This window comes from Micromys minutus, assembly GCF_963924665.1.
Source record: "Micromys minutus genome assembly, chromosome: 29".
NCBI lineage: Eukaryota > Metazoa > Chordata > Mammalia > Rodentia > Muridae > Micromys > Micromys minutus.
Window position 1 is genome coordinate 3937078 of NC_137964.1, and position 26440 is coordinate 3963517.

Here is a 26440-nt window from a genome sequence, read left to right on the forward strand (position 1 = left end):
ATATTGTGGTAAAACCCTCTGACAGAAGCAGCTTACCCAACAAGGGGCTAACTTATCAAATGGAGGTTGTCACAGATCTTTACCCTCCGACCTGGCTCTCTGGCCTCTAAGTTTACTTACTGTTTTGGTTTTTTTCAGCCTGGTGGTTTTTGTTTTTGTTTTTGTTTCTGTTTTTTTTTTTTTTTTTTTTTTTTTAAACTGAAGCAAGAACAGAGAATTTAGAAGAAGGATAACCTTTATTTGACTTACGATTTTGTAAGGAAATACATGTTCAATAGAAGGTGTTTATTTCTAACTGCCATGGGGTTTCCCCCATCCTAGGTCCAGATCGCAGGAAATGGTCAAACATATATTCGAGTAGCCAACTGCCAGACCGTAAGGATGAAGGAAGAGAAGGAGGTGCTGGAGCACTTTGCTGGCGTCTTCACCATGATGAACCCGCTAACGTTCAAGGAGATCTTCCAGACCACAGTCCCTTACATGGTAGAAAGGATCTCAAAAAATTACGCTCTTCAGGTATAAAGCTCTTTATATTTAAATTAAAGTGTGGGGGGCTGGGGGGGTCACAGGACAGTTTGTAGGCGTTCTCTCCTCCATCATGTATGGCTTAGAGATTGAACTCAGGTCTCTCAGGATTGGTGGTAGATACCTTCACATGCGGAGCCATATTACCAGCCCCTTTGATATTCTTTTAACACTCACATTAAACTTACTTTTTAAGTTCTGAATTGAATGTTTTGTGTTTACATGCTGTCCTCAGGATGCCTATGTAGGAAATATTGGGCAATAATGATTGAGAAAATTTTCAACCCTTCTGACACCTCAAGTCAATTCCTTTCAAGAGTAGAACCTAATGAGTGTCAAATGCAGGCTGTCAGCTTTTGACGGTGAGCAGGGCTGGCAGGTGAAATCTCTTGCTCTGTTAGAAGACGCACACACAGCTCGTTTGACACAGGGGGTGATGGTTTTGTCTCCTCGGCATGTCTACAGCCAGTGGGTTTTGTTTGAGAAACTCATTCCTTTGCCTTTTTTAGCTGCTTTGAGGAGGAGATGATTTTTGTCACAGGTATTTCTTTCAAAGTGTACCCCTGCCCCTCGAAGCTAAGGACCAAGCCATAGCCTTGTGTTTGCTCTACCCTGGAGCAAAGTCTCCAGCCCGTCCTGCCGTGTCTTGTTTTGACAGATTGTTGCCAACTCCTTCTTGGCAAATCCTACTACTTCGGCTCTGTTTGCCACGATCCTGGTGGAGTACCTCCTGGACCGGCTGCCAGAGATGGGCTCTAACGTGGAACTCTCCAACTTGTACCTCAAGCTGTTCAAGTTGGTCTTCGGCTCAGTGTCCCTGTTTGCAGCTGAGAATGAGCAGATGCTGAAGGTAGCATGCACTTTGCTCCGAGGGCCACTGGGGCTCGGGGCCTTTTATTTAAAGCTTCTTGTTTTTAACAGGAATTATAATGACTCCGTTTACATGTGTATAATGCTGTAAATTTGCTATGCCACAAATAAGGGCCACATGCCAACAACAGTTCAGATGTTATTCTGCCAAGTGATAGTAGAAAATTCAGAATTAAGGCCCTAGTATGCAAGCATGTCAGCCTACCTCTTGGGAGATGGAAGCTGTCGGTCAGGGGAGCCTCAGCTACGTAGAAAGTTTGAGGCCAGCCTGGGCTACATGAGCCCCTATCTCAAACACCTAAAAAAGAAAATTCCACCCCCGGTTAACTGCATAGTAACTTGGGAACATGTTAAGAACATCTTTCATAGACGTGTGGCAGAGACCACTGTACTCTCTGGCCACTATGCTCTTTGTTAGCTTTGATGAAATAACAGCTTCATGCTGCCTGATCGTAGGGGTGGGGTGTGTGAGCCCCTGAGCCTGTGGCAACTCCTGTGGTGCTCAGTGATTATCTGCTTTCTCTTTGCCCAGCCTCACCTGCACAAGATCGTGAATAGCTCCATGGAACTGGCGCAGACTGCCAAGGAGCCTTACAACTACTTCCTTCTGCTCCGAGCTCTCTTCCGTTCCATAGGCGGCGGCAGCCATGACCTCCTGTATCAGGAGTTTCTGCCTCTCCTCCCAAATCTCCTCCAAGGTAAGAGCAGTGTCTCATGCGTCCATCTGTCAGACTGACTGCTGGGCTTATCCTTTCTGCCTGGCAAAGCTCATGGGAGGTGGGTGGGTGCTGGGAATCCGTCCCCCCTTAGAAAACAACGTTATTAGTTTCTGTAATCAAACAGCACAGAACTTCCAGTATAAAGGTCTTGTCTGTTTATTGTGTCACGTCCACACGAATGGTGTGGAGTGTAAAGCACTATGACTTCCCCACGGTGTGCCTGTCTCGTGTCCAGTCCTCATCCTCATCTTCCTTAGATGTGCTTAGGCAGAGTTCCTCTCTGCCAGGTCTGGCTCTTTTTTCTCTTTGCCTGGCTTTGTGCAGCTGGTACTGAGACACATCACAAAAAGTACATGATGCATAGGGTAACCTAGAGGAACTATCCCCAGCCTGTGTTGTCTCTATGGAAGGGACTGTGGACGCAGCTGATAGGTTTAACAGTGGGGAACGGTGGCCTGTGGCTTGTACAGCTGATGTTGCATGCGTTAGGGAGGTAAAGTGCCCTCCACCCCCATTTCCAGGACTGAACATGTTGCAGAGCGGCCTGCATAAGCAGCACATGAAGGACCTCTTTGTAGAGCTGTGTCTCACAGTGCCAGTACGGCTGAGCTCTCTCCTGCCCTATCTGCCCATGTTGATGGATCCCTTGGTATCTGCCCTCAATGGGTCGCAGACATTGGTCAGCCAAGGCCTGAGGACCTTGGAGCTGTGTGTGGACAACCTGCAACCGGATTTCCTCTATGACCACATTCAGCCTGTTCGTGCAGAGCTCATGCAGGTAAGTGCACTTTCACCTCCGCACCAGCAGGGGGCATCGGCTCCACGTGCCTCTAGTTTGTCTTAAGGATTCACTGCTCAGTCATGCTTGCATGTGGAGCTTGGGATGTACTAGACACATTTGCACTAGTGGGTGGTGAGTGGCTGTGTGGCAGTGTTGCCTCTCAGTTTGGGAGAACTTTCCTAAGCATCAGAGTCTCTGTCAGCCAGTGTGAAGGCAGATGGTACGGAGCTGTGTAGACTCTCAGAACTTCCCTGTACCACAGAGACCTTGCAATTTTATAGTAAAAGATACAACTCTGCAGGGAAGCAGATGGGCACCTTGCTTGCCTCAGCTCCGCCAAAGAGGAAAGGAACAGATACTCAAAGGTTTGTTATTGGAGGTCAGACGTTAGGTATCCTCCACTTGGCACTGTGCCCTGTCTGTGCCGTGACCGTGATGGGATTGGTAATCCTTGGTGTCTGGGAACTTGCACTCCTCTGCCTCACTAGCAGTCACAGACAGCCCTTTGTGGTGGAGGCTCAGCGGTTTCACACTGGACCGGAGGGACAGCACCTTGGCCCAGGAGGCAGGACTAACAGACCTTCCCTGTCCATTCTGGGCTTATTTCTTGGTCTCTACACTGGAAAAGGATGGACTGGGGCCACTGAGCATGGGAGGACCACAGAGTCTGCTGTGAGAGCCACACTGTCAGGTCTAGGAAGCAGAAGCCATGTGGCTGCTGGGGCTGAGGCAGTACTGGGCCACAGTTTGCTTTAGCATTAGAATCCTCGGAGACAGGTTAAAGGTCCTTTTTAGTTTAGTTTACCCCCAAAATAAGTGGCAGTGTTGGTGTCTCCACATTGGCCTCGGTGCTGCCATAAGCTGGCAGAAGACCCCTCCTGAGGGACACGAGGATGTTGGCTTATAACCTGGAAGAACATGAGAGAAACTGGGATCTTGCTTGGTGTGGGGAAATGTACTTAGACTTCATGTTAAGCTTGAATATTGCTGGATTCTAACATTGAGTGTTACGGTGGAAGCTAAGCAAACAAGGATAATGGTAACTGAGATGTAGGTAATTCATGTGAGGCGACACAGGCAGCGAGTGTAGTACTGTGCAGAAGGCGGCACAGGAATTGGCCGTGCAGGGCATCCCTGAGCTCAGCTGACCCTGCAGTCATTCCCCAAGAGACTGGGAACTGAGGCTTCAGAACAGAGTACTGAGCACATTTGCTAGCATTGCTTTATTGGTGTGAGATAACTCTACTGTGGACTTCTAAAGGTGGTCCAGATGTGTGTGGGGGCGCTGTAGGGATGTCACAAGGTCTCATAAGCATCTTGGCAGAGACTCAACCATCCACACGGAAGCCTCCCTGTCCTTAGGGGAGGGTTTACAGAGCAAGGAGTGTTTGTGGGAGGGATGTAGTCAAGTCTGTGTTCAAGGACATTGCTCGGCCCTTGTGGCTCTTTTTTATTTTTCTTTAACCTGGCTCTCAGGGACCCCTACCACACCCTTACCTTCCATAAATGGAGACTTAAAATACATGAAATTATGTATTTGTCATGTTTCTAAGTTGAAGAAAAAAAAATCCAGGACAAGAATGTCCAGTAAGGCACCTCGTTCTACTTAATTCCTGAAAACTGTAGCTATTCACTCTGAGTCTTGAAACCTTTTATTTACTTACTTACTTTTAAAGATTTACTTATGTTTATGTATGAGTGTTTGTACTTACATATTTACATCACATCTGTGCCACACCTGAGGAGGCCAGAGCAGGACTGGAGTTACAGAGTAGTGAGCCACCATGTAAGTTTGGAGAACCAGAAGAGCGGCCAGTGCTTTTAACCGCTGACCCATCTCTCCAGCCCTAACCCTTTGCTTTTTATTCTGTGCCATCTTTTATATAAAAAGTACCAAAATGTTTGTTTGCTTGCTTGCTTGCTTAGTAAAGGCAGAACTTTGCAGGGGAGAACAGCCAAAGGGGAACCGGGAACCATGTTTGAGGGACAGAAGCAGAAGGGAGAGTCCTTATATCCAACAAATTGGAATTGTGGTCATAAACTGTGTGAAGTTGCTGCCTAGCTAGCCTTTAGTGAAAGGTGGTTGGTTTTTTTTTTTTTTTTTTTTTTTAGGCTTTATGGCGCACACTTCGCAACCCCGCAGACAGCATCTCCCATGTGGCCTACCGTGTACTTGGGAAGTTTGGTGGCAGCAACAGGAAGATGTTGAAGGAGTCTCAGAAGCTGCACTATGTTGTGACTGAAGTTCAAGGCCCCAGCATTACTGTGGAGTTTTCTGATTGCAAAGCTTCACTCCAGCTTCCAATGGAAAAGGTAAAGTTGGGGGCTACCAGGGAGATCTTAATTTGCTCTAAGAAGATTGGGATTTCAATATAAAATATGTGTGTGAGCCAACTTGGAGGGAAGAACAGGAGTTCTGAAGCAGTCTGCTTGGTTGGGAAGGTGGCTCACATAATGCTTGTAGGCCAGTGGAAGGGTGTTTTCCAGGAGTTTAGGACTCTTGAGAGTATAGTTCTCCCGATGACCAGCTCACCTGAGCTCCTGGTCTGTTGTGATCTTGCTGGGCCTTATTTCCAGGACCACTGAGAGCTCAAGTGGATCCACAGTTGTCTCTCATCCCTGGTGTCCCGGGATCTGGCTTTCTCCCAGTTTTTATTCTAACTCTCCTGTTCTCTCTCTTCTGCCTCTTTGGAAATGAGTTTGTATTTAACTTGGTGTTTCCCTCTGTCTCTCTTTTTTTGCTGTGTGAGTATGTGTGCATGCAGATGTATGGCGGAGCTGGTGGATTAGTGAAAGCCGTGGTGCAGGTGTCAGGTTAAGGGAAGAGATGTGTGTTCATGGCTCATGACGGATGTGTGAGTTGACAGCCTGCCACACCACACCCTCCAGAGCTCCTTGACTTCCCGTAGTCTCCCACTGGTCATTGAAACGTGAAATCAGGGACTAGAGAGCCGGCTGAGCGCTCACTAGCATTTGCTGCTCTTGCAGAGGCTGCTGCCTCAGATCTCGGCATCCATGGTGTTGCCTGTAACTCCAGCTCTAGGGGACATGTCACCTCTGGACACTACACTCAACTTATGCATAACATATGGACAGATACACACATAGACACATAATTAAAAACAAAACCTTTTAGCCAAAGTTGTTGTGTACTCTTAATCTTGTCTAGAGCCAGGCAGCACCTTACTTCCTTCACTGACTGTTTTCAGAACCCTTGCTTGTGGTTGCCTGTTAGACTGATGCCCTGTTTAGTTTCCTCAGGAAGCACCAAGGTGGTGCGTGTGTGCGTGTGTGTATTTCAGCTCACACTGTACATACTGTGCTTTTTGTCCTAGGCTATTGAGACCGCCCTGGACTGCCTGAAAAGTGCCAACACAGAGCCCTACTATCGGAGGCAGGCTTGGGAGGTGATCAGGTGCTTCCTGGTGGCCATGATGAGCCTGGAGGACAACAAACATGCGCTCTACCAGCTGCTGGCACACCCCAAGTACGTGCTTGGGCTATTTTCTGGGACTGGTACAGCTTGCTGCAAAAATTAGGAGCATAAGTGACTTCCCAGGAGTCTGTTTGGAGTGTGCTCTTCAAATGACTAGGGTAGTGTGTAACTTACCCAGAGATGCACCATATAGCCTCTAGAGCACTGGTTCTCAACCTCTGGGTCACGACCCTTTGGGGGCAAATGATTCTATAGGGGTTGCTTAAGTTTATTGGAAAACAGATGTTTACATTACAGTTCATAACATCAAAACCACAGTTCTGAAGTAGCAGTGAAAATACTTTTATGGTTGGGGGTCACCACAGTACGAGGAACTGTATTAAAGAGTCGCCGCACTAGGACTGTTGGGGACCACTGTTGTAGAGAAAGGGGAGAGACATCTGGACCATGGGCATCTGTAGTAAGAACTGGTCTGAGGTCCGTTTCAGTGTGTCTTGTCATCCAGGAGTCTAGGGGTAATGTTTGTACATTTGGCACGACTTTTTACATTTTCTTCTTTTTGTGTTTAGAGACAGGGTCTCATGTAGCCCAGGCTGGCACCAAACTCAGTATGTATTGAGGATTGCTTGCATTCTGGGTCCTCCTGCCTCCAGCTCACAGATGCTAGGTGACAGGTTTCTGCTGACAGAGCCATGTTTCAGCCTGTGACAGACCTATGCCATTTCCACTTTGTCATTGGTTGAATTCTTTTATTTATATATGTGAATACATTGTCACTATCTTCAGACACACCAGAAGAGGGCATCGGATCCCATCACAGATGGTTGTGAGCCACCACATGGTTGCTGGGAATTGAACTCAGGACTCTGGAAGATCAGTCAGTGCTCTTAACCGCTGAGCCACCTCTTCAGCTGATTGGTTGAATTCTTACCATTTGGCTTTATTTTGGAGACAGGGTTTCTCTGTGTATCCCTGACAGACCTGGAACTTGTTACATAGGCAAGGCTCACCTCAAACCCACAGATAAACCACTTGTCTCTGCCTTCACAGTGCTGAGATTTAAGTTGTGTTCACAACTATTCCTGGAGACACACATACACAGACACACACACACACACACACACACATGAATTTAAACTTTAGTTTTAAAACTGATTGATATATTTCCCTGCTTGTGTGTGCATGTGATTGATTGATGGATTGATTGATTGATTAAGGAGGCCAAAGGACTTTGGAGTCTAGGCTGGCAATCATCAAGCCCCAGTAATCCTTCTGCATCTCTCCCTCCTACCTAGTGCTGCTGTTATAGACACATGTGTTCATATCTAGCTTTGTGTGTGGCTTCTAGAGGTTGGATATAATGTCCTCCAGCAGACAGTCTTAGCCACTGAGCCATCTTCTAGCCTAGTGTACGTTTTAGTCCAGAATGTAGTTTGTCCACTACACTGCTAGGGGCATTTTGCCCTGAGGTCTTTGCTGTCATCTTTATGTCTGCATCCAACCACTTCACAGGGTTTCTACTTTGGATCAGCCTTGTAGAAACTTCCCCATACTTTGGATTCTTGTTCTCATCATTACAAAGGCCTCCCCGAGTTCATCGTGTGCAGGGTCATCACAGCTGGCTGTCCCACGCAATGATGGGCTCTGGAAGCTTTGCACATTTCACGTGCCAGGCCTCAGAGGGTGGAGGTGGTCTTGAGCACCTGTGAAGAGCAGCCCATTCATTGCACCTGCACTGGCAGTGCCTTCCTCAGATGTGACAGTGGGGACTGAGAAAGGGACTGTGCCCAAGGTGTGCACCTTGGTAGCAGCAGGGAAAACCACCTTTATTTCTCTTTTTTAAAGGTTGTTTTATTTTTTGTGTATGTTTGTCTGCCTCTTCGTATGTCTGTGCGTCATGAACATGCCTGGAGCCCTCAGAGGCCAGAAAAGGCATCAATCCCAGGACTAGAGTTCTCGGGTGACTGACAAGTGGATGCTGGAAACTGAACTCAGTCTCGTGGTTAAGAGCACTTGCTCTTGATGTAGAGCTGGGTTCCACTTCTGGAGTCCACATGGCGGCTCAGTCTTTCATGACTGCAGTTCTAGGGGGTCCGTGCCCTCTCCTAAAACTAGGCATGCACAAAGCGCACATATATGCATGGAAGCAAAGCACTCACGCAAAACCAGAAAAAGTCTTTAGAAAGAGCAGCCTTGACACATAACACAGAAAACAATGCCGGATCTCTGACCGCCACCGTTTCATAATTCACCCCCAAATCTGTCTGTGTTTGGGAGAATATAACTTTCTATCTCTTGAAACACTGGTCATAAATGTTGAAAAAATGGAGTTCATATCTAATACTAACCGGTACTGAGATTGGAACAGAGGTGAGTTGAGGTCACTCTACATGAGAGCTTGTGACCCAAGACACTGGGTGTGGTGACGGGTGATTCTGTTCTCCAGCTTTACAGAGAAGACTATTCCCAATGTCATCATATCGCACCGCTACAAAGCACAGGACACTCCTGCGCGGAAGACATTTGAACAGGCTCTCACGGGGGCGTTCATGTCTGCGGTCATCAAAGACCTGCGGCCCAGTGCCCTGCCCTTTGTGGCCAGCTTGATCCGTCACTACACCATGGTAGCGGTGGCCCAGCAGTGTGGTGAGTTTGGGGCTTGTGGGAGCAAAGCCCATTAGAATAAGTTGTTATTTAAGAGGCTGAGGTGGAGACTTTCTCATCAGAAACACACACACAAGAAGTAGATGAAGTTCACGTTAAGGCATGAAGTCTCTGATCTTCCCCTCTCTGGTAGTGTAGTCAGCTTCTGACACCCTCTTTGCAGTTCTCATGCCTGCCCCCTGGCCCTTCTCCTTGGCTGTTACCATCTTCTGTGCTCCCCACCCCTGCAAAACTGCTTTAATATAGCCCAGTAGAACTGTCTGTTCCCTGACAGCTACCACTAAGTTTCTAAAAGGATACCCGAAGACTTCCATGTCTCTTTCCAGAAGCCACAATGGAGCACACTTGAGCTGCATCTCCCCTGCCTGTTTTACCTCAGAGCCCCAAAGCCTGTGCTCAGCAGTGATGCTGATGAACTCTGGCACAGTCAGACTCTGCAGACAGCTGAGTGCCACTTGTTCCTAGTGTTTCTTTGTGGTAACTTTAAAACTTAATCTGGGTAACCTCTGTGTGGTCTACAGCTGGGGACCCAAGAGACACTGCCCAACAGTAGTGTAACCACATGTGTTCTGGGGGTATAACTGTCTCTTGTCTTTTTTGTCACTGTCTGAAATGGCTCATTACGTACGACCCATCATTCTTAGACTATAGCTGATCACTGGTATTTTAAGAGATACACAGTTGTTCTCATTTTAAACCACCACATCTTTGAGTTTTTAAACATTGATCACTGCTGTGGTTGTTGGTATATGAGTGCCAGCTTGCAGAGGTCAGAGGTTAGTTTCCAGGGTCAGCTCTGGCTTCCCATTGGGCCCTGGGATTGAGTTCAAGTCATAAAGCTTGTGCAGTTGGCACTTTTACTTGCACAATCGTCCACCCTGTCAATGCCTCTTTATTTCTTTTAAAAGAACATAACACCTGATTTTAGACCAGTATAGCTTTGAACTTCACACTCTCCTTCTACCTGGATAGGTCTTGACATACAGATGTGTATTGTCAAAGTCTGGCTTATAAATGCTAGGGTTCTATATGTGTTATGCATGCTATTAAGTTAGCTATATGTCCAGCCTCAGTTTTGTTTTAACCGAAGTAATTGGAAAATGATACAGTGTATTTTTGAAAATACTCAGAAAAAAAAACAGCCTTAATGTGAATTAGACTACTTGGTTTTCAAACAGCTGCAGTTTAATGGAGGTTAGTTTGAAGTACTGGTTCTGTGACTAGGGAAACATCTCGGCTAGTTTAGGGTGCTTGCTATAAGCCTGGAAATCTGAGTTCAATCCTTAGAATCCACACAGGGCAAGAAAGGATCAAATCTTGCAATTTGTCTTCTGACCTGTTCATATGTGCAGAGGCATGTGGACTGTGTCATATGCATGACCACATACAAGCTGCACGTGGACAGAATAATAAAATGTAACTAGAATATTAGGAATGGCTTCAGGGGAAATGAAGCTGATTTGTAATCAGATGCCATGCGTGTTCCTGTAAATGACCTCAGCTTTGTCCCCGCTTGCTGCCCCTCTTTCCAGGTCCTTTCCTGCTACCTTGCTACCAGGTGGGCAGCCAGCCCAGCACAGCCATGTTCCACAGTGAAGAAAATGGGTCCAAAGGAATGGATCCCTTGGTCCTTATTGATGCAATAGCTATCTGTATGGCTTATGAAGAAAAGGAACTGTGCAAAATTGGGGAGGTAGCCCTGGCTGTGATATTTGATGTGGCAAGCATCATCCTGGGCTCAAAAGAGAGGGTAAGGACGTGTGAACAGTTTGCAGGCACTTGTTCTGCAAAGGTAGCACTGACTTACTCTCGGCTTGTTTCTCTCCAGGCGTGCCAGCTGCCTCTCTTCTCCTACATTGTGGAGCGCCTGTGCGCCTGCTGCTATGAGCAGGCCTGGTATGCAAAGCTGGGGGGTGTGGTGTCCATTAAGTTTCTCATGGAGCGGCTTCCACTCACGTGGGTTCTCCAGAACCAGCAGACGTTCCTCAAAGCTCTGCTCTTTGTTATGATGGACCTGACTGGTGAGGTAGGTCATGGTGGCTGTACTCTGAGGAGTGACACTGCTTACAAAGGGCTGTTGGTCTCAGACACTCTGCCAACTGAGGAACTTGGGTGTTTGGATCCCCAACAGCATCGTTAGTCAGGAACAGCTCCTAACTCCTGTATGTTGTCTTTAGGTTCAGAGTGGATCTGAAGGCAGTGCTGGTTTCAGGGTACTGCTGAGGCCCCACAGGCGGAATGTTTTTCTGCTTCCTAGCTTTTGTTTATATGCTTTATTGGGCGGGGACTTCCCGCAGCATGAGTGTGGAGGGCAGAAAATAACTTGTTAGTTCTCTACCACATGGGGATCAAACTGGGGTGTTCGGGATGGGCAGCAAGCTCCTGTACCCTCTGAGCCATATTGCTGGCCCAAGGTACACCATTCTTTATGAACCCATGTGCAAATCAGGAGACATTTTTCACCAAGTAACTCATCTCGGTAGAATCTGGTAGGCTTGCCAGGATGTGTGATTAATGCCAAGGTCATGTCTAGATGACCTTTGTGAAGGGCAAACAGGAAGTACATGCAGGGAGGTAATTTTGACCCTCATATATGCCAAAATATATATGACCCTAATATGTGTCAAAATAGATGCTCTATAGTGGTCTTTCTCTTTGAAGCTGGCACGGTGGCCATGAGCTCCCTCCTCCCCAATCTGTGGAGATGTGGGTGGCATCATCGTGCCTTCCTTCCAAGACTTCTCTACCTCCAGGTTTCCAATGGGGCAGTTGCCATGGCGAAGACCACCCTTGAGCAGCTCCTGATGAGATGTGCAACACCTTTGAAGGATGAGGAGAGAGCTGAAGAGATTGTGGTGGCTCAGGAGAAGTCTTTTCATCATGTGACCCACGATTTGGTTCGTGAAGTCACCTCCCCAAACTCGACTGTGAGAAAGCAGGCCATGCATTCCCTGCAGGTCCTGGCCCAGGTCACCGGGAAAAGTGTGACAGTAATTATGGAGCCACATAAAGAGGTAGGATTCTGACATAGCTCCGTGTGCTTCAGTTCTGAGTTACAAGTCAGATCATGGTTCCTTGTCAGAGGGCTACTGCATGTGACAGTGTTGATGAGAACAGAAAGAAGGCTGGTCTCCTGGGTTGGTGACTTGTGTTATTTTGGGAGGTCACTCTGCAGTGTGTCCAAGTGCATCTGACCCAGTCTCTACTGCAGTTCTCACGTGTGATCTGTTCTCCCCTAATGAAAGTGTAGGCCTCTAACGACCTGATGTCATGGTTCTCAGATGGGCTGCTGTGGAATATAAAGATGAGAGGCCTTCGCTGGTTGAGAAACACCTGACGAGTGCACCCCCCTTGCTTTTTTCCAGGTCCTTCAGGACATGGTCCCACCAAAGAAGCACCTGCTGCGCCACCAGCCAGCCAATGCCCAAATCGGCCTGATGGAGGGCAACACATTCTGCACCACGCTGCAGCCTCGGCTCTTCACAATGGATCTCAATGTGGTGGAGCATAAGGTGTTCTACACAGAGGTAGGCCGCGTGAGGCGTGGGTGTTGATGACCACTAGCCTGAGCTCGAGGTCAGGTAGGCTTCAGAGCAGGCCTGGGCAGCTGCAGAATGAGCAGCGATAGCCTGGCACAGCACAATGTTCCCTCGCTCTGGATTAGCACCTGCAGGTTACATTCCAACTACTTTTAAATGGGTTTTACTTACTGTCATGTGTGCCGCATGGCAACTCTCGGCTGTGTGTAACTTCACTTTCAGGGGACACAGCTCTATTCTAATCTCAGGCATGAGGCACACATGTACACTTTCAGGCAAATACTCATACACATAGAAAAGTAAAAATAAGTAAGTCTTTTAAAGAAAGGGTTCTAGTTTCCCTAGGTGTGAGTAGGGAGGAGGAAATTTAACACAACAGCATATAGCGTTTTAGGTACTAGACATGCCTGGGCCTCTGTGTCACCTCTGTGTCACCTCGTGGACACGCCTGTGCCAGCATGCAGCTGCATGGATCTGTAGGAGCTTCCCAGTGTCCATCAGCATCCCCTTATCCTTTCCTGTACTGTTGTGATGGCAAAAATAACTGGCAAAGGAAAACACAAGGGAAAAAGTTTTTCCTCTCTCAGTTGCAGGTTGTAGCCTGTCACTGCAGGGAGGGCAGGGTGGGAACATTACTTACCGTAACCGAGCAGTCCCCACAGACACCACAGGCCAGCCTGATCTAGATCTCTTTCCAGGCTAATTAAAAGCAGTCGTCACAAGGACTAAAATTAAAACTAATGGTTACAAGGACCATATGGGCTGTGGCCTGTCTGTTCATCCATGGGGAAGCTCTAGGCAAGAAGGGAGCACATTGTAGTGTGGGGTCGACAGGAAACTCAGTGTCACAGTGAGTCGGGTGTGATGTCAGCTTTATTTCACCCCAGTGGCTTTAACTGAGTTTCACTTGAGGATGAGGAAGCTGGACTCAGTTGATTGTTGGAATTCTTTAGGCTTTGAGCTGAGTTTTTGGATTAGTTTTGTTGCAGTATTTGTGACAAAGAGATGTTGTGTAAAATTTGTAATCTTTCTGTTCACCTAGGAGAAGTGGGATAAACTAAAAGCTGTTTTTTCTCTCTGCCAGCTGCTGAATTTGTGTGAGGCTGAGGATTCAGCTCTGACCAAGCTGCCCTGTTACAAAAGTCTCCCATCGCTTGTGCCCTTACGGATTGCAGCATTAAGTAAGTGTGCCAGTGAATCAGCTTGTGGAACATAGACTGGTCATGCAGAGGGGGTGGTGGGCCTTCATCATGGGATAAATGTCTATTTCTGTATGGTCTTTTAAAGGTAGACTCAGAAGCTGTATTGGTTGTCAAGTTGTACAAGCATTGTTAGGGTCTAAGTAGTTTCTCTTTAAAAATGGGATTTTACTCTGCGGTGAACACTGGCTCTGTGACTCTTGAATCAGATGTTCTGGTTTGAGATCTATTCTACTCACCACTCAGAGCCATTTCTGTCAGACTCAGTCTACCCTCCTCCTCCTCCTCCTCCTCCCTTCTTCTATAGTCTCTCTGTGTAGCCCTGGCTGCCCTGGAACTCACTCTGTACCAGGCTGGTCTTGAACTCAGAGATCTGAGTGCTTGGCCTTCTGAGCACTGAGGTTAAAGATGTATGCCACCAAGCCCAGATCTTTTGTCTTCTTGAGGCAGCTTACAGGAGGAAGGGTTACTGGTTTGTGATTGGTAGGATCCTATAGAGAGAAATATTATTGAGGGGTTTTTCGTGTGAATAATAAAAATTGTATGTATTTTTCTCTCCAAAGATGCTCTTGCTGCCTGCAATTACCTGCCTCAGTCCAGGGAGAAAATCATCGCTGCTCTCTTCAAAGCCCTCAACTCCACCAACAGTGAGCTGCAGGAGGCTGGGGAAGCCTGCATGAGGAAGGTGAGCTCATGTCCTGCATCTGGGGTCTTTGGGCCTGTCTGGTCAGCACACATGGAGTGCTCATCAGTAGATGAGACTCTGAGCCCTGAAATACAGTAAGGCTGAGCTCCAGCATTTTCTGAGAACCTGAAGTTAATGTTCCCTTTTCTCAAGGGCAGGCTGACACCAGAGTTGATTGTGAGTTTCATTCTGTTACACTGTCTGCTGCCTGTTCCTCTGTGTGACTCACCTTTCCTACTAGTTTTTGGAAGGCGCCACCATAGAAGTAGATCAGATTCATACGCACATGCGGCCTTTGCTGATGATGCTGGGGGACTACCGGAGCTTAACACTGAACGTTGTGAATCGGCTGACCTCCGTTACTCGCCTCTTCCCAAATTCCTTCAATGATAAGTTTTGTGATCAGATGATGGTAAGCTAAGTGGGTTTAAACTTATCCACAGTGCACTGGACAGATGAAACGGCTTATAGAAGTAAACAGCTTTTATACTGTTAAGTTCGAAAGGTGGGCGGGTATGTTGGTACACTCCTTTATTTAGTCTCCCCTCTTGGGAGACAGAGACAGGTAGATTGCTGTGAGCTTGAGGCCAGGCTGGTCTAAGCACAGAGTTCCAGGCCAGCCAGAGCTAGCCAGTGACCCTGTCTCAAAAAAGAAAAAGAAAAAGAAAATTGGAAAGGCGTAAAAGTACTGAGTTTCTTCCCCATCCCCGCATTCCTTTCTGAAGGCAGTCTGTGTGTCCATCCAGGTGTTATTTGTCTATCACAGGACATGTGACTGGTTTTTGTGTACATGTACATGGTTTGCTTTTCAGCACCCATCATTTCCTGTGCTTGCTCAGAGGCATCTGCATGGCACCTCACTAGCAGATGGGGCCATCTGCCCAGCCTTTGATGAACAGGAATCAGTGTGTGTCTTGTCAGCCCGCTCCCTTGGGTCCCAGCTACAGTAGCTGCCAGAGCCCTCGGCACTCTTCTTCCTAGAGCACACTGGGCCCCTCGCTCCTAGTCCCTTATTAGCATCCCAGTCCCTTGCCAGAGTGCCTCACCCCATCCGCCACAATACATCATAATACTCACGCACACCATGCACCTGTGCGTCTCTCTGGCTCCTGTCTGGGCCAGGAGCTTCTGACGCTGACAGAGTCTCTGCTCACCTCCCAGAGAGCAGTGGTATAATGAAAGGAAAGTTCTGGGCCTGGAACTGCCATGCCTCACAGCTCAGGCGTTTATTAAAAATAAACCTTCATGTCTCCGACTGAAGCAGGATCCACGCCTGTCACTCATTTCTTGCTGGATGATTAGACTGTTTTACTGTAACAGGAACTCTGTGGTCCTGTCAAGTATAAGGGAAACCCAATGACTGCAGATGGGGCAGTATCTCTCATGAAGTCGTGTCTGAGGATGTGTTGATTTTTTTCCCTCTTTTCAACAGCAACATCTGCGCAAGTGGATGGAAGTGGTGGTCATCACCCACAAAGGGGGCCAGAGGAGTGACGGAAACGTGAGTGACTGGCTTGTTTCTGGGAGGGTGCCCACGCTGCACAGCTGGTGTTGGCAGTTAACTGTAATGTGTGCCAGAAGCAGTGGTCTATGTGCAGTGTGCTTTATTGCTCCTCGAGGCTCAATAGTCCTCTTTATGGTTCTTTACCAGCTCCCCTTTGCTCACCGTAATGTGACTTTTCTGTTGATAGCATTTCAGAACTATGCAGTGTGTTTCCATTGTCTAGCCTTTTAAAGCAGTGTGTCTTCTGTATTGTCCTTACACGGCGGCGCTCTTCTTTCCATTGCTTGTCTTCACTCTGATCGGAAATTGCTTCAACAGTGATTGCCCAGGAAAACTAAGAAAGGTTTTGGGACTTATTAAAGTATCCCATAAATACTAGCATGTGTACTTTCTAGGAAGTCTACTCTCACCTCAATTGTTCATTAAAAATTAAGTGACTAGGGCTGGAGAGATGGCTCCGTGGTTAAGAGCACTGACTGCTCTTCCAGACGTCCTGAGTTCAATTCCCAGCAAACACATGGTGGCTCACAACCATCTACATTGAGATCTGATGCCCTCTTCTGGTGTGTCTGAAGACAGCTACAGTGTGCTCATATATAATAAATAAATCTTTTTTAAAGAATTAAATGACTAGCACACACAGCAAATTTAGAGTTTTTAGGTAAAACTAATATAACTAAGTCTCATTAAGTATCTGATGTCTGTCTTCAAAACCTCGTCTCTTTAATTTTTACAGTATTTTCCGTAAGTTTGATAACCTGGTGGGATGTTTCATTGGTATTCCCACTCAGGAGTCCCACCTGGCCTGGCTCTTGTCCCCCTCACCACCTTGTTGGATGTTTTACCTCATTCTAACTTGGAATTGTTTGTTTACTGCGTCATTTGTTTTGGACATCCTGTATTCAGGGTGCTTTGTTTCTGTGTCTTGTTTCTGCTGCTTCTAAAGTGCCTGCTAAGCAGGTGTCAGCCAGGGTTTAAACCTTTTCCCTGTAGACCCATTGGAAGGTTTCGTACGTGTATATTAAAAATCACATAAGGCCATGAAGAGAGCAGCTTGGAGAGCGCGGATGGAGCCTGAGCCCCCCCCCCCCCCCCCGAGGGCGGGGCGGCCAGCCTTCCGAATGTGCTCCTATCTCATCTCTTAGATGCCTGCCCAGGCGTTAAAACATTACTAGACCTTTAAAACACACCATCAGTTCTAGAATAAACATTTAAATGAACTCTAAAAATATCAGAGGGCCCATGAGATGGGTTAGCTGTTGGAAGGCTCTCATCACTAACCTAACAGCCTGAACTCAGGCCCTGAGACCTAAATGGTGGAAGGAGAGAACTAAGGCCTTGAAAGTTGTCTTTTGACCTCCCCAATGTTCCCTGGCTTGTGCCTGCATCCTAGTAAACGAATGTACTAGGAAGAGAAGCCAGAAGTCTAAATGTGTAAGTGAATGGTTTCTATCACATTAAAACAAGAGTGAGCTTTTGTGGAATGTGATTGGAGGTGTGGGTTGAAAAGGCAGGAGCACAGACACGTCCTTGAGTGTGGGACCTTCTTGTGCAGCAAGCACCCCATGTGAACATCATGGCAGAGCAGACCGAGTCTGAAGCTCAGGCCATGGGCATTGGCTTTCATAGCAGAGCGGGTGGCCATGGCTTTTATTGTTTTCGCCCAGGACCAGGCTACTGCTCGGCTCTTAGCTCTCCAGTAAGACGCTATGTTTGAATACATATTAAGTAGTTGATTGAAAGCTTCTTTGTAATTTGATTTCTCTGGGAATTAAGCTTTGGGCAGGTTCCATGCCGGGGTGACCTCTTCTTTTTGGCACCGAGCTTATATGGAACCATGTGTGACACCTGTACACATGTGCATGATGCTGATTTTACAGAGAATACTTGACTCTTCTACAGCATAACCCACCTCAGGGAACATGCTAGTATTCTCTAGTGTTGCTGTGATAAAATACATGGACCAGAAGCAGGTTGCGGGTGTAAGGGCTTATCTCACAGACCATCACTGAGGAAAGTCAGGGCAAGGACTTGAAGCAGAAACCATGGAAGAACACTGCTTGCTGCCTCTCTCCCAGACTCATGCTCAGCTCACTAGCTTATAAGCCTAGAAATGGTACCGCCCACAGTGGACTAGGCCTTCCTATCAAAGCAGTTCCCAAGAAGTATGCCCACAGGATGGACAGATGTGGGCAGTCCCTGGTTGAGACACTAGGCTGTCTCAGGTTGACAGTTTGATGCTAACTAGGGTAGGGGTTGTTGAACTAATGGTCAAGTGTTCTTTATGGGTTGGGGGCATATATACCTAGTGAATGAGGCTGCACCATCTGGTTCTCCCCTGACCAGCTCGGAAACAATTTTGTCATTACTTTAAAAACTGTTTCAGCACTTGATATAAAATCTTGAATTATTCACTCTGAGAAGTTGTCTTTTTAAAGTGTGTTCACATACAACAAAGTCTTACTGTTTCTCTATGCACAAGAATTCTGAAACTGTGATTTTTAACATTTGACTCAGGAAAGAACCTCAGTCTACTAAACCCCATTCGGGGCTGTTGACATTCGAGGTGGAAGCGTGCTTTCTGCAGAGTGTCTAACTACTTTGTGCTTTCTGATTATTGTGCCTGTACTGTCCCGTCAAGCCCAATAACCCTGCCTGTGTTTGAGTATGTGGGATGTTTCTGTCAATGACATCAATAGAAAAAGATGATTTTCCTCCCCATCCTCAGGAGAGCCTTTCAGAGTGCGGGAGGTGCTCCCTGTCTCCATTCTGTCAGTTTGAGGTGAGAGCAACCTTATCTAAGTCAGCTATGACTTGCAATGTGAAGAACACTTTTGATTTTTTTCTTTTTCTTTTTACCTTACCGTGTGGTTGCCCGTTTTTCATGCTGTGACTTTTGTTTTGGTTCAGCCTGCCATGGAAGGGGTAGAGGTGAGAACCGCAGTGCAGCTGCAGGCGGGGGTTGTTGTCGCATCTGGTTTTGCCGTGACCTTGTTAGCTGTGTTGTGATCCTGTAGTGGACGAAGTGCCTTGTGCCCTTGAGTGCGGTGACTTGTACTGTCTTGTCTGTGGCGGAGCTGTCATAGTATTGCTGTGAACTGTCCGGATGCCAAGCATGTTCTTCTCTCTCAGGGCGTTCAAGCCAGATCCTAAGTTCTTGTGTTTTCTGTGTGTCAGAACTACAGTCTCTCAGTGCTAACTAAGACTCGACTGACTCCCCTGCCGTAGCATTCATGACTAGCCCAAGCTTCCAGAAGCCTCCTGAGAAGAAAGTCCGCACAGGATAGCCAGGCCTGCTACAAGTTGGGAGTGACTGCCTGTCACACTGACTTGACAAATCCCTCAAACTAGATAGAGCCTGTCTGCCAGATACACACACATAGAGACAGACAGACAGAATACCCTCAGGAATACCGTCACACATTGATCCTGTTATAGCACTGTCTTTGGACAGCCTAGCTTAGGTTTCTGTAAAATGGGGATGATAACACTCGTACAGAAAGCAAAGAACTTTTCGATATTTCTACTTTGGAAGACAACGTATAATGCAAATTGCCATTTTCTAAAACGTAAGTTCAGAGAGAATATGCTCTCTTTACAGACTTGAATGTGCAGTGGGGTGAGGTGGTAACTGAGCAGTCTGCGCACCTGCGATCTGCTTACTGCTGGCCAGTGTCTGTCATCCCTGTTTTACCCCCAAGAGCCACAGACACAGCTCACACATAGTGCAGGGTGGCACCTCTGGGCTCTTTCTTCCATGTAGCCAGCAAGAGCAGTTCCTTAGCAGTAGAAGAAAAACTGACCAGAGGATGGTGTGGAGAGACGACCCTCGGAGCAGCCCAGTCCCGAGTGTCTGCACACAGCACAGCAGAGCTTAGGCGTCCCACACACTCAATAGGACTCAGCACGGCCATTTGTCAGCTTTGTCTACAGCCTAGCTGATGAATCCTTACCGTCATTCCCAGTCATTACTCACATTGTATTTGAGCTTGAGGAACTTCCTTGACTGGGTTTTGAGGACAAAAAGATTCTGTGCTCTCAAAACTTGTGTGTTAGCAATTCACATGATGCAGCGTGTGAGCACTCTCCTCTCGGGTGGGATTAATGGCCTGCCTCCATGAGGAGGGCTAGCATGGGGCTAACGTGAACCAAGGGTCAGTGTCCTGAAAACAAAGGCATAGAAAACACACCAGCACACTGAGCCCTGTCCCCCAGAGACAGGAACTGAAGGGCTAGAGCAGTGAGTTAGTTCCCTCAGGACAAAGCAGGACTGTGATGTAAGTCCGGTAAGTTGTGGCTTTTCCATGTCAACTCTTCGCTTCGGTGGCCAGCCTTGTGACTGTAGCGTAGCAGGGTCTGTGGTGATAGCTCTCCCTTCCCCAGAACTAATCCACCTGTTTATGGCTTCTGGTTTTCTTTATTAGGAAATGAAGATTTGCTCGGCAATTATAAACCTTTTCCATCTGATCCCAGCTGCTCCTCAAACGCTGGTCAAACCTTTGTTGGAGGTTGTAATGAAGACAGAGCGTGCCATGCTGATTGAGGTAGGGCCAGACTGAGGGTTAACTCAAATGCCTTCAGGTACAGCCAAACTGAGGGTTAATTTTGATTTGCCTTTCATCCGTTGCTTAAAATAGTTTTGTTATTTTAAAATGTGTTCACTTGACAATTTTAAACACCTACATATACATTCTGATCATAATATGTATCCCTTCCTGTCCCCTTCGGTTTCCATGGTTTATTTGGTTGTGTTTTGTTTCCCGCTGAGTTTGACCAGGGCCACCTTCCTAACCTTGTTACCAACTTCCTGTGTGAACTTGGGAATGTATCCATTGGAGCATGGGCAAACACACCAATGGCTATGTTGCTAAAACTCTTTTATCTAATTATCTAATTAGTTTTGGTATTTATCTATTTAGGTTTTTTTTTTTTTTAGTTTATCTTTGTTTCTTAAAAATCAATTTAATTTGTTATGACAATTTCATACATGTATGCATAGTGCATTATGATTAATTTCACCTAGTACCCTTTCTTATCTCCCTCCCGTTCCATTCCTATATATCCCTCCAGCCCCCAACCCCCACCTACAATCCTTTTCTGTGTGTTTCTTCTTTCTTTTTGTATTGTTATGTGATGAGCACAGTCATATGATCCAGGGGTACCTGGTGGGCTCACCAGTCATTTCAGACATGAAGAAAACAGCAACCACCTTTCCCAGGACCCATCAGTAGCCAATAGTCCTGTGGAGCGTGGTGGGATCCCATGAGCCACACTCCATCCGAGACTGACTGTTGGTAGCCAGTCCTGTACAGTTTCTGTACAGGCAGCCTGGGCCGGCCACAGCCATCACCCTGTTTCTCACTTCCTTGGCTTTTTCTCTGTTCCTTCTTCTTCTCTAAGCCTTGGGGGTGGTGGGTGAAGAAATTGTCCTGTTTAGGACTGAGTACTCATCTCTCCTAGTCTTAGCTCCCTGAGCAGCCTAACTCCACCCACTTTTACTGTTACTAATTATAAAGAGAAGCCTCTCTGATTAAGACTTTGAGGACCATCTGACTGCCAGTGTGGTCAACATGGGCACTTTTTAAAAAAATGAACAAAATTATTGCAGAGCATCTTCTCTTTTTCTTGCCTGTGTGTGTGTCGTGAGCACACATATGCTACAGTGCACACGTGGAGGCTGGTATCTCAGGCTGGTCTTAAACAGGTAGTCATCCTCTGCACATAACCCCCAAGTGCTGGGACTACAGGAGTGTTCCACTGTGCATGGCTCAGTTTCCTTACGATGTTCTTAGTGAGAAGACATGACAGTGGAGAATATTGGTATTGACTTGGTGATCGTATATTGGAGGAGTTGCGTTCTCAACAGTGACAGCCAGAAGGCCTTGAACAAGGATGGTGTGGGTTGCATCTCTGCCGAATTTTTTGTAGGCGGGCAGTCCATTCAGAGAGCCACTTATCAAGTTCCTGACGCGGCATCCCTCGCAGACAGTGGAGCTGTTCATGATGGAAGCAACGCTGAACGACCCCCAGTGGAGCCGAATGTTCATGGTAGGATGCCGTGTGACTGGTTGGTGCCTGCCGAGTGCTATGAGCCCGTGCACGGCTGATAACAAACCACACTTCCCCACTGAGAGTACCCTGACTCCTGCTTCTCAGGTCTGCATGTCAGGAGCATTGCTGTTTATTTGGGAGGACTTTGGTGGTTTTAACAGATGAATTCAGTTAGGATTGTTCCCAAGCAAACAGTAGGATTACCATTGGAAAACATCATTTTCTTGTATTATGCTGTTTATGTGTGTGGTGTACATATACCACAAAACACATGTAGAAGTCAGAAGACAGCTTTCTGGAATCGGATGTTTCCATCCACTACATGGGTCCCAGGAATCAGACTCCCTGGCAGCATCTTTACCCTGAGCTGACTTGTTGGTCTTGATTTATTTATGTATGTATCTTATGATTTTGGGAGTTTGTCTGCATGTCTATCTGCACACTAGAGGAGGGCCTTGAATCTTTGAGACTTACAGATGGGAATGATCCACCCTTGTGGGTGCTAAGATTTGAACTTTGGACCTCTGGAAGAGCATCAGTGCTTTTAGCTGATGAGCCATCTCTCCAGCCCAGCATCTTTATTTTTTAACTTTTTTGAGGGGGAGCTCTCTGTAGCCCTGGTTGGCCTGGGACGGGCTGTTCTCTGCCTCCTGAGTTCTGGGATTCTAGCTGAGCCCACCATTTCCAGCCAGCAACAGCTTGTCCAGAAAGGTGCTTGCTATTGTGTTTTTATTTTCACTGTTTGCTTTTTTGAAGAAATGGCCAGCAGCTTTAGGAAGTGTATCATCCCACTTTGCGTATGATCTGATCTAAGCTGCTTTCTTCATTCATTTCCTTTCAGAGTTTCCTAAAACACAAAGATGCCAGACCTCTGAGGGAGGTGTTGGCAGCAAACCCCAACAGGTTCATCACTCTTCTGCTGCCTGGTGGCGCACAGACAGCAGTCCGCCCCGGCTCGCCCAGTACCAGCAACATGCGCCTGGACCTCCAGTTCCAGGCCATCAAGGTAGCACATCTTCATTGAGCCCAAAGCCCCTTTGGTCAGGCCGAGCAACAGGTTCCTGACTCTTGCCTCTTTTCTTACAGATCATAAGCATCATAGTTAAAAACGATGATGCCTGGCTGGCCAATCAGCACTCTCTAGTGAGCCAGTTGAGGCGAGTGTGGGTAAGCGAGACCTTTCAAGAAAGACACCGCAAGGAGAACATGGCTGCCACCAACTGGAAGGAGCCCAAACTTCTGGCCTTCTGTCTGCTGAACTATTGCAAGTAGGTGCATTTGTTTCCTCTGTCTAGAACCTCGATTGTGGGCTTGCCTTTGGGACCTTGGATATTTGCACAGAGGGTGGGTGGTAACTGACATCTTTAAAATGTGAGTCAGGTCTGAGGAAGTGATTCAGTGCTTTGCACCCATGAGGACCTCAGTTAGAATCCCCAGAAACCCACAGAAATGGCAGGTGAATGTGGCAGTCTGCCTGTGTTTCCAGCCTTTGAAGGCAAAGATGAGGTTCCCCAGGGAAGCTGGTTAACAAGACTGTTCCTTATCAGTGATCCTGGGTTTGGTTGTCTCCAAAAAAAGTGGAAGTGCAATCTGAGATGATTCCAGCCTTGGCCTCTCACACACATGTAAAATCACACTATGCATATGCATGACACACAGTGAGAAATGGGAAAAGAAAGGGGAAGGCACACATCTGGATTCTGTGTAGTTACAGAATTGGCCTTAAGCTAACCTCCTCCTTGTCCTGGCTTTGCAGAAGGAACTATGGCGACATAGAGCTGCTGTTCCAGCTACTCCGAGCCTTCACTGGTCGCTTCCTGTGCAACATGACCTTTTTAAAGGAGTACATGGAAGAAGAGATCCCCAAAAATTACAGCATCGCTCAAAAGCGGGCACTCTTTTTCCGCTTCGTAGAGTTTAATGACCCCAACTTTGGAGATGAACTGAAAGCGAAGGTGAGTCCCATTGGTACCAGGAGGTGACAACAGGTACTGGGTCTGTTTCCTAGGGAACCTGGGTGCTATTCCCAGTGAGCCCCATCTCTCCATGCTTATGTAGTGGGTCTAGCAGCTGTTGGCACTTGCCATTTGGCTGGAAGTCAAGTCCTACCCGGATAGTCCAGCCCTGTGCTTCTGCGTTACCCTAGCCCCAACATACTTATGTACTTGCTTGTTCACTCATCGTTACACAGCTCTGTTCTCCATGTGTGATCTTTCCCCAGGTTCTGCAGCACATCTTGAATCCTGCTTTCTTGTATAGCTTTGAGAAGGGAGAAGGAGAACAGCTCTTAGGACCTCCTAATCCAGAAGGAGACAACCCAGAGAGCATCACCAGTGTGTTTATAACTAAGGTGGTGTCCCCAGGAGCACGTCTGTGTGGCGGGCGAGCCCTTTCAGATGGGTGAATGTGTGTGCCTGTGGTGGGGGTTTGTGGGAATAAGATTTTTCATGGGGCTCCCACACCCCGTGTGTGTCTGTCAGAGGACTGCTTGAGGGAGTTCTGTCCTTCTACCATGTAGCTTATGGCAGTTGAACCCAGAGTGGTGAGCCTTGGCAGCAAGTGTTTTTACCCACTGAGTCATCTCCTCAGCCTTGTAAGGATTGTTTTTAAGATCAGACTTACATGATCATAATAAAAGTTCAAAGTGTGTTTCTCCTTCCTGTCAGGTGCTGGACCCTGAGAAACAAGCTGACATGCTGGACTCTCTGAGGATTTACCTCCTGCAGTATGCCACACTGCTGGTGGAGCATGCCCCCCACCACATTCATGACAACAACAAAAACCGCAACAGCAAGCTGCGCCGTCTGATGACCTTTGCGTGGCCCTGTCTGCTCTCCAAGGCTTGTGTGGATCCTGCTTGCAAGTACAGTGGACACCTGCTGCTGGCGCACATCATTGCCAAATTCGCCATCCATAAGAAAATCGTCTTACAGGTGCCTCCTAGGGCTCCCTCCTGTGTTCTCATCCGGGCCTTTCCCTTTCCTCACTAAAAACAGTGGAAGGGCTCATTCCTGCCTTACAAATCTGTAAGAAATAATCACTATTATATTCTCCTGATGAATAGTCAGAATTGTAGAGAAATGATCCAGGATGACAGGGACTCAGGAGGACAGTCAGGGAGCTAATGAACTAGGTTCTGACTCTAGCCTAAGCTGTCTTGGAACTTACAGTGACTCCCCTGCTTCAGTCCCTGAATTGGAAGCCTGTATTGGACAGGGACAAAATTTCAGTTTGAGAGAAGGTGCTATGGATTTGCAAGATGATAGGATGTCTGCTGAGCATCACCAGTGTCTTTGTAACTGAAGGAGTGTCCATGTTAGTGTGTGTTCTCTTACACTGAAAACCCAAGAGGGTGTTAAAGACAGGTTCAGTAGTGTGAACACTCCCCTGTGGGGATTACTCCTCCTGAGTAGTTGCTATGCCCCGTTCCCTATTACAGCCTTGGTCTTGTTCCCCATTGAGTGTGTTTGGCTTTCTCATTCTTGTGAAGTGTTTATTTTACTCTGTTGTTTCAGTGTGTGTGTTGGACAGAGAGGGAGGGAGATGGCTGTCAGGGTGTTCACATGCCACAGCACAGGTGCTAGAGAGAATTGATTCTCTGGGTTAAATCCAGGTTGGCACGCTTGTGTGGTGCCTTGATTGCTCGTTTTAGTCTGCACGATGTGTGTATGTATGAAGAGGGCATCAGATTCCCCTGAAAACTGGCATTTCCCTTTTTAGGTTTTCCACAGTCTTCTCAAGGCTCACGCAATGGAAGCCCGAGCCATTGTGAGACAAGCAATGGCCATTTTGACCCCAGCGGTGCCGGCCCGCATGGAGGACGGACACCAGATGCTGACACACTGGACTAGGAAGATCATCGTGGAGGAGGGGCACACGGTCCCACAGCTGGTGCACATTCTTCACCTTATAGTGCAGCACTTTAAGGTACATACAGCGACAGCAGATGCGTGGTGTGGCCTCGGCTTCGAGCCCCTACTCCTCCTGCAGGGTGGCCACTCGCCTTTGAGTGATGTGCTGTTGGTCCCTCTGTCTGCAGGTGTACTACCCGGTGCGGCACCACCTGGTACAGCACATGGTCAGTGCCATGCAGAGGCTGGGCTTCACACCCAGTGTCACCATTGAGCAGCGGAGGCTGGCTGTGGACCTCTCTGAGGTTGTCATCAAGTGGGAACTGCAGAGGATAAAGGACCAGCAAGTAGGACTGTCAGCCTTTGCTGTCATCTCTCATTGGGCTCCTTACACTTCTGGGAATCACTCAGTAAAATCTGGTGTGTTTGTGTTTTTCAAGCCGGATTCTGACATGGATCCAAATTCTGGTGGAGAGGGCGTCAACTCGGTGTCCATTAAGAGAGGCCTGTCTGTAGACTCTGCGCAGGAGGTGAAACGCTTCAGGGCTGCCACTGGAGCCATCAGTGCAGTAAGGACTTGTGTCTTCTTGTGTGTTCCCCATCTCTCCTGGAACTC

General features: G+C 47.4%; 1 protein-coding gene across 10 annotated transcripts in view; it reads left to right on the forward strand.

The window, feature by feature from the left end:
• The window catches only part of TRRAP (transformation/transcription domain associated protein), a gene marked incomplete at its 5' end in the record, with an annotated part of 83022 nt that overhangs the window by 17989 nt on the left and 38593 nt on the right, over positions 1-26440 (forward strand). For 6 of the 10 annotated variants that reach the window (XM_080940927.1, XM_080940933.1, XM_080940931.1 and 3 more), the window contains 27 exons: positions 322-516; positions 1184-1375; positions 1928-2093; positions 2636-2892; positions 5008-5208; positions 6231-6382; positions 8778-8977; positions 10528-10745; positions 10824-11021; positions 11749-12009; positions 12361-12522; positions 13619-13715; positions 14297-14418; positions 14660-14830; positions 15851-15919; positions 18651-18704; positions 18833-18853; positions 20347-20466; positions 21851-21970; positions 22815-22979; positions 23060-23241; positions 23730-23928; positions 24195-24323; positions 24640-24906; positions 25694-25900; positions 26013-26171; positions 26265-26393. In XM_080940927.1, the coding sequence (XP_080797053.1) occupies positions 322-516; positions 1184-1375; positions 1928-2093; positions 2636-2892; positions 5008-5208; positions 6231-6382; positions 8778-8977; positions 10528-10745; positions 10824-11021; positions 11749-12009; positions 12361-12522; positions 13619-13715; positions 14297-14418; positions 14660-14830; positions 15851-15919; positions 18651-18704; positions 18833-18853; positions 20347-20466; positions 21851-21970; positions 22815-22979; positions 23060-23241; positions 23730-23928; positions 24195-24323; positions 24640-24906; positions 25694-25900; positions 26013-26171; positions 26265-26393 (4413 nt within the window). The remainder of the gene's footprint in view (positions 1-321; positions 517-1183; positions 1376-1927; positions 2094-2635; positions 2893-5007; positions 5209-6230; positions 6383-8777; positions 8978-10527; positions 10746-10823; positions 11022-11748; positions 12010-12360; positions 12523-13618; positions 13716-14296; positions 14419-14659; positions 14831-15850; positions 15920-18650; positions 18705-18832; positions 18854-20346; positions 20467-21850; positions 21971-22814; positions 22980-23059; positions 23242-23729; positions 23929-24194; positions 24324-24639; positions 24907-25693; positions 25901-26012; positions 26172-26264; positions 26394-26440) is intronic. The other 4 variants (XM_080940932.1, XM_080940936.1, XM_080940934.1 and 1 more) reach the window with 1 other exon arrangement.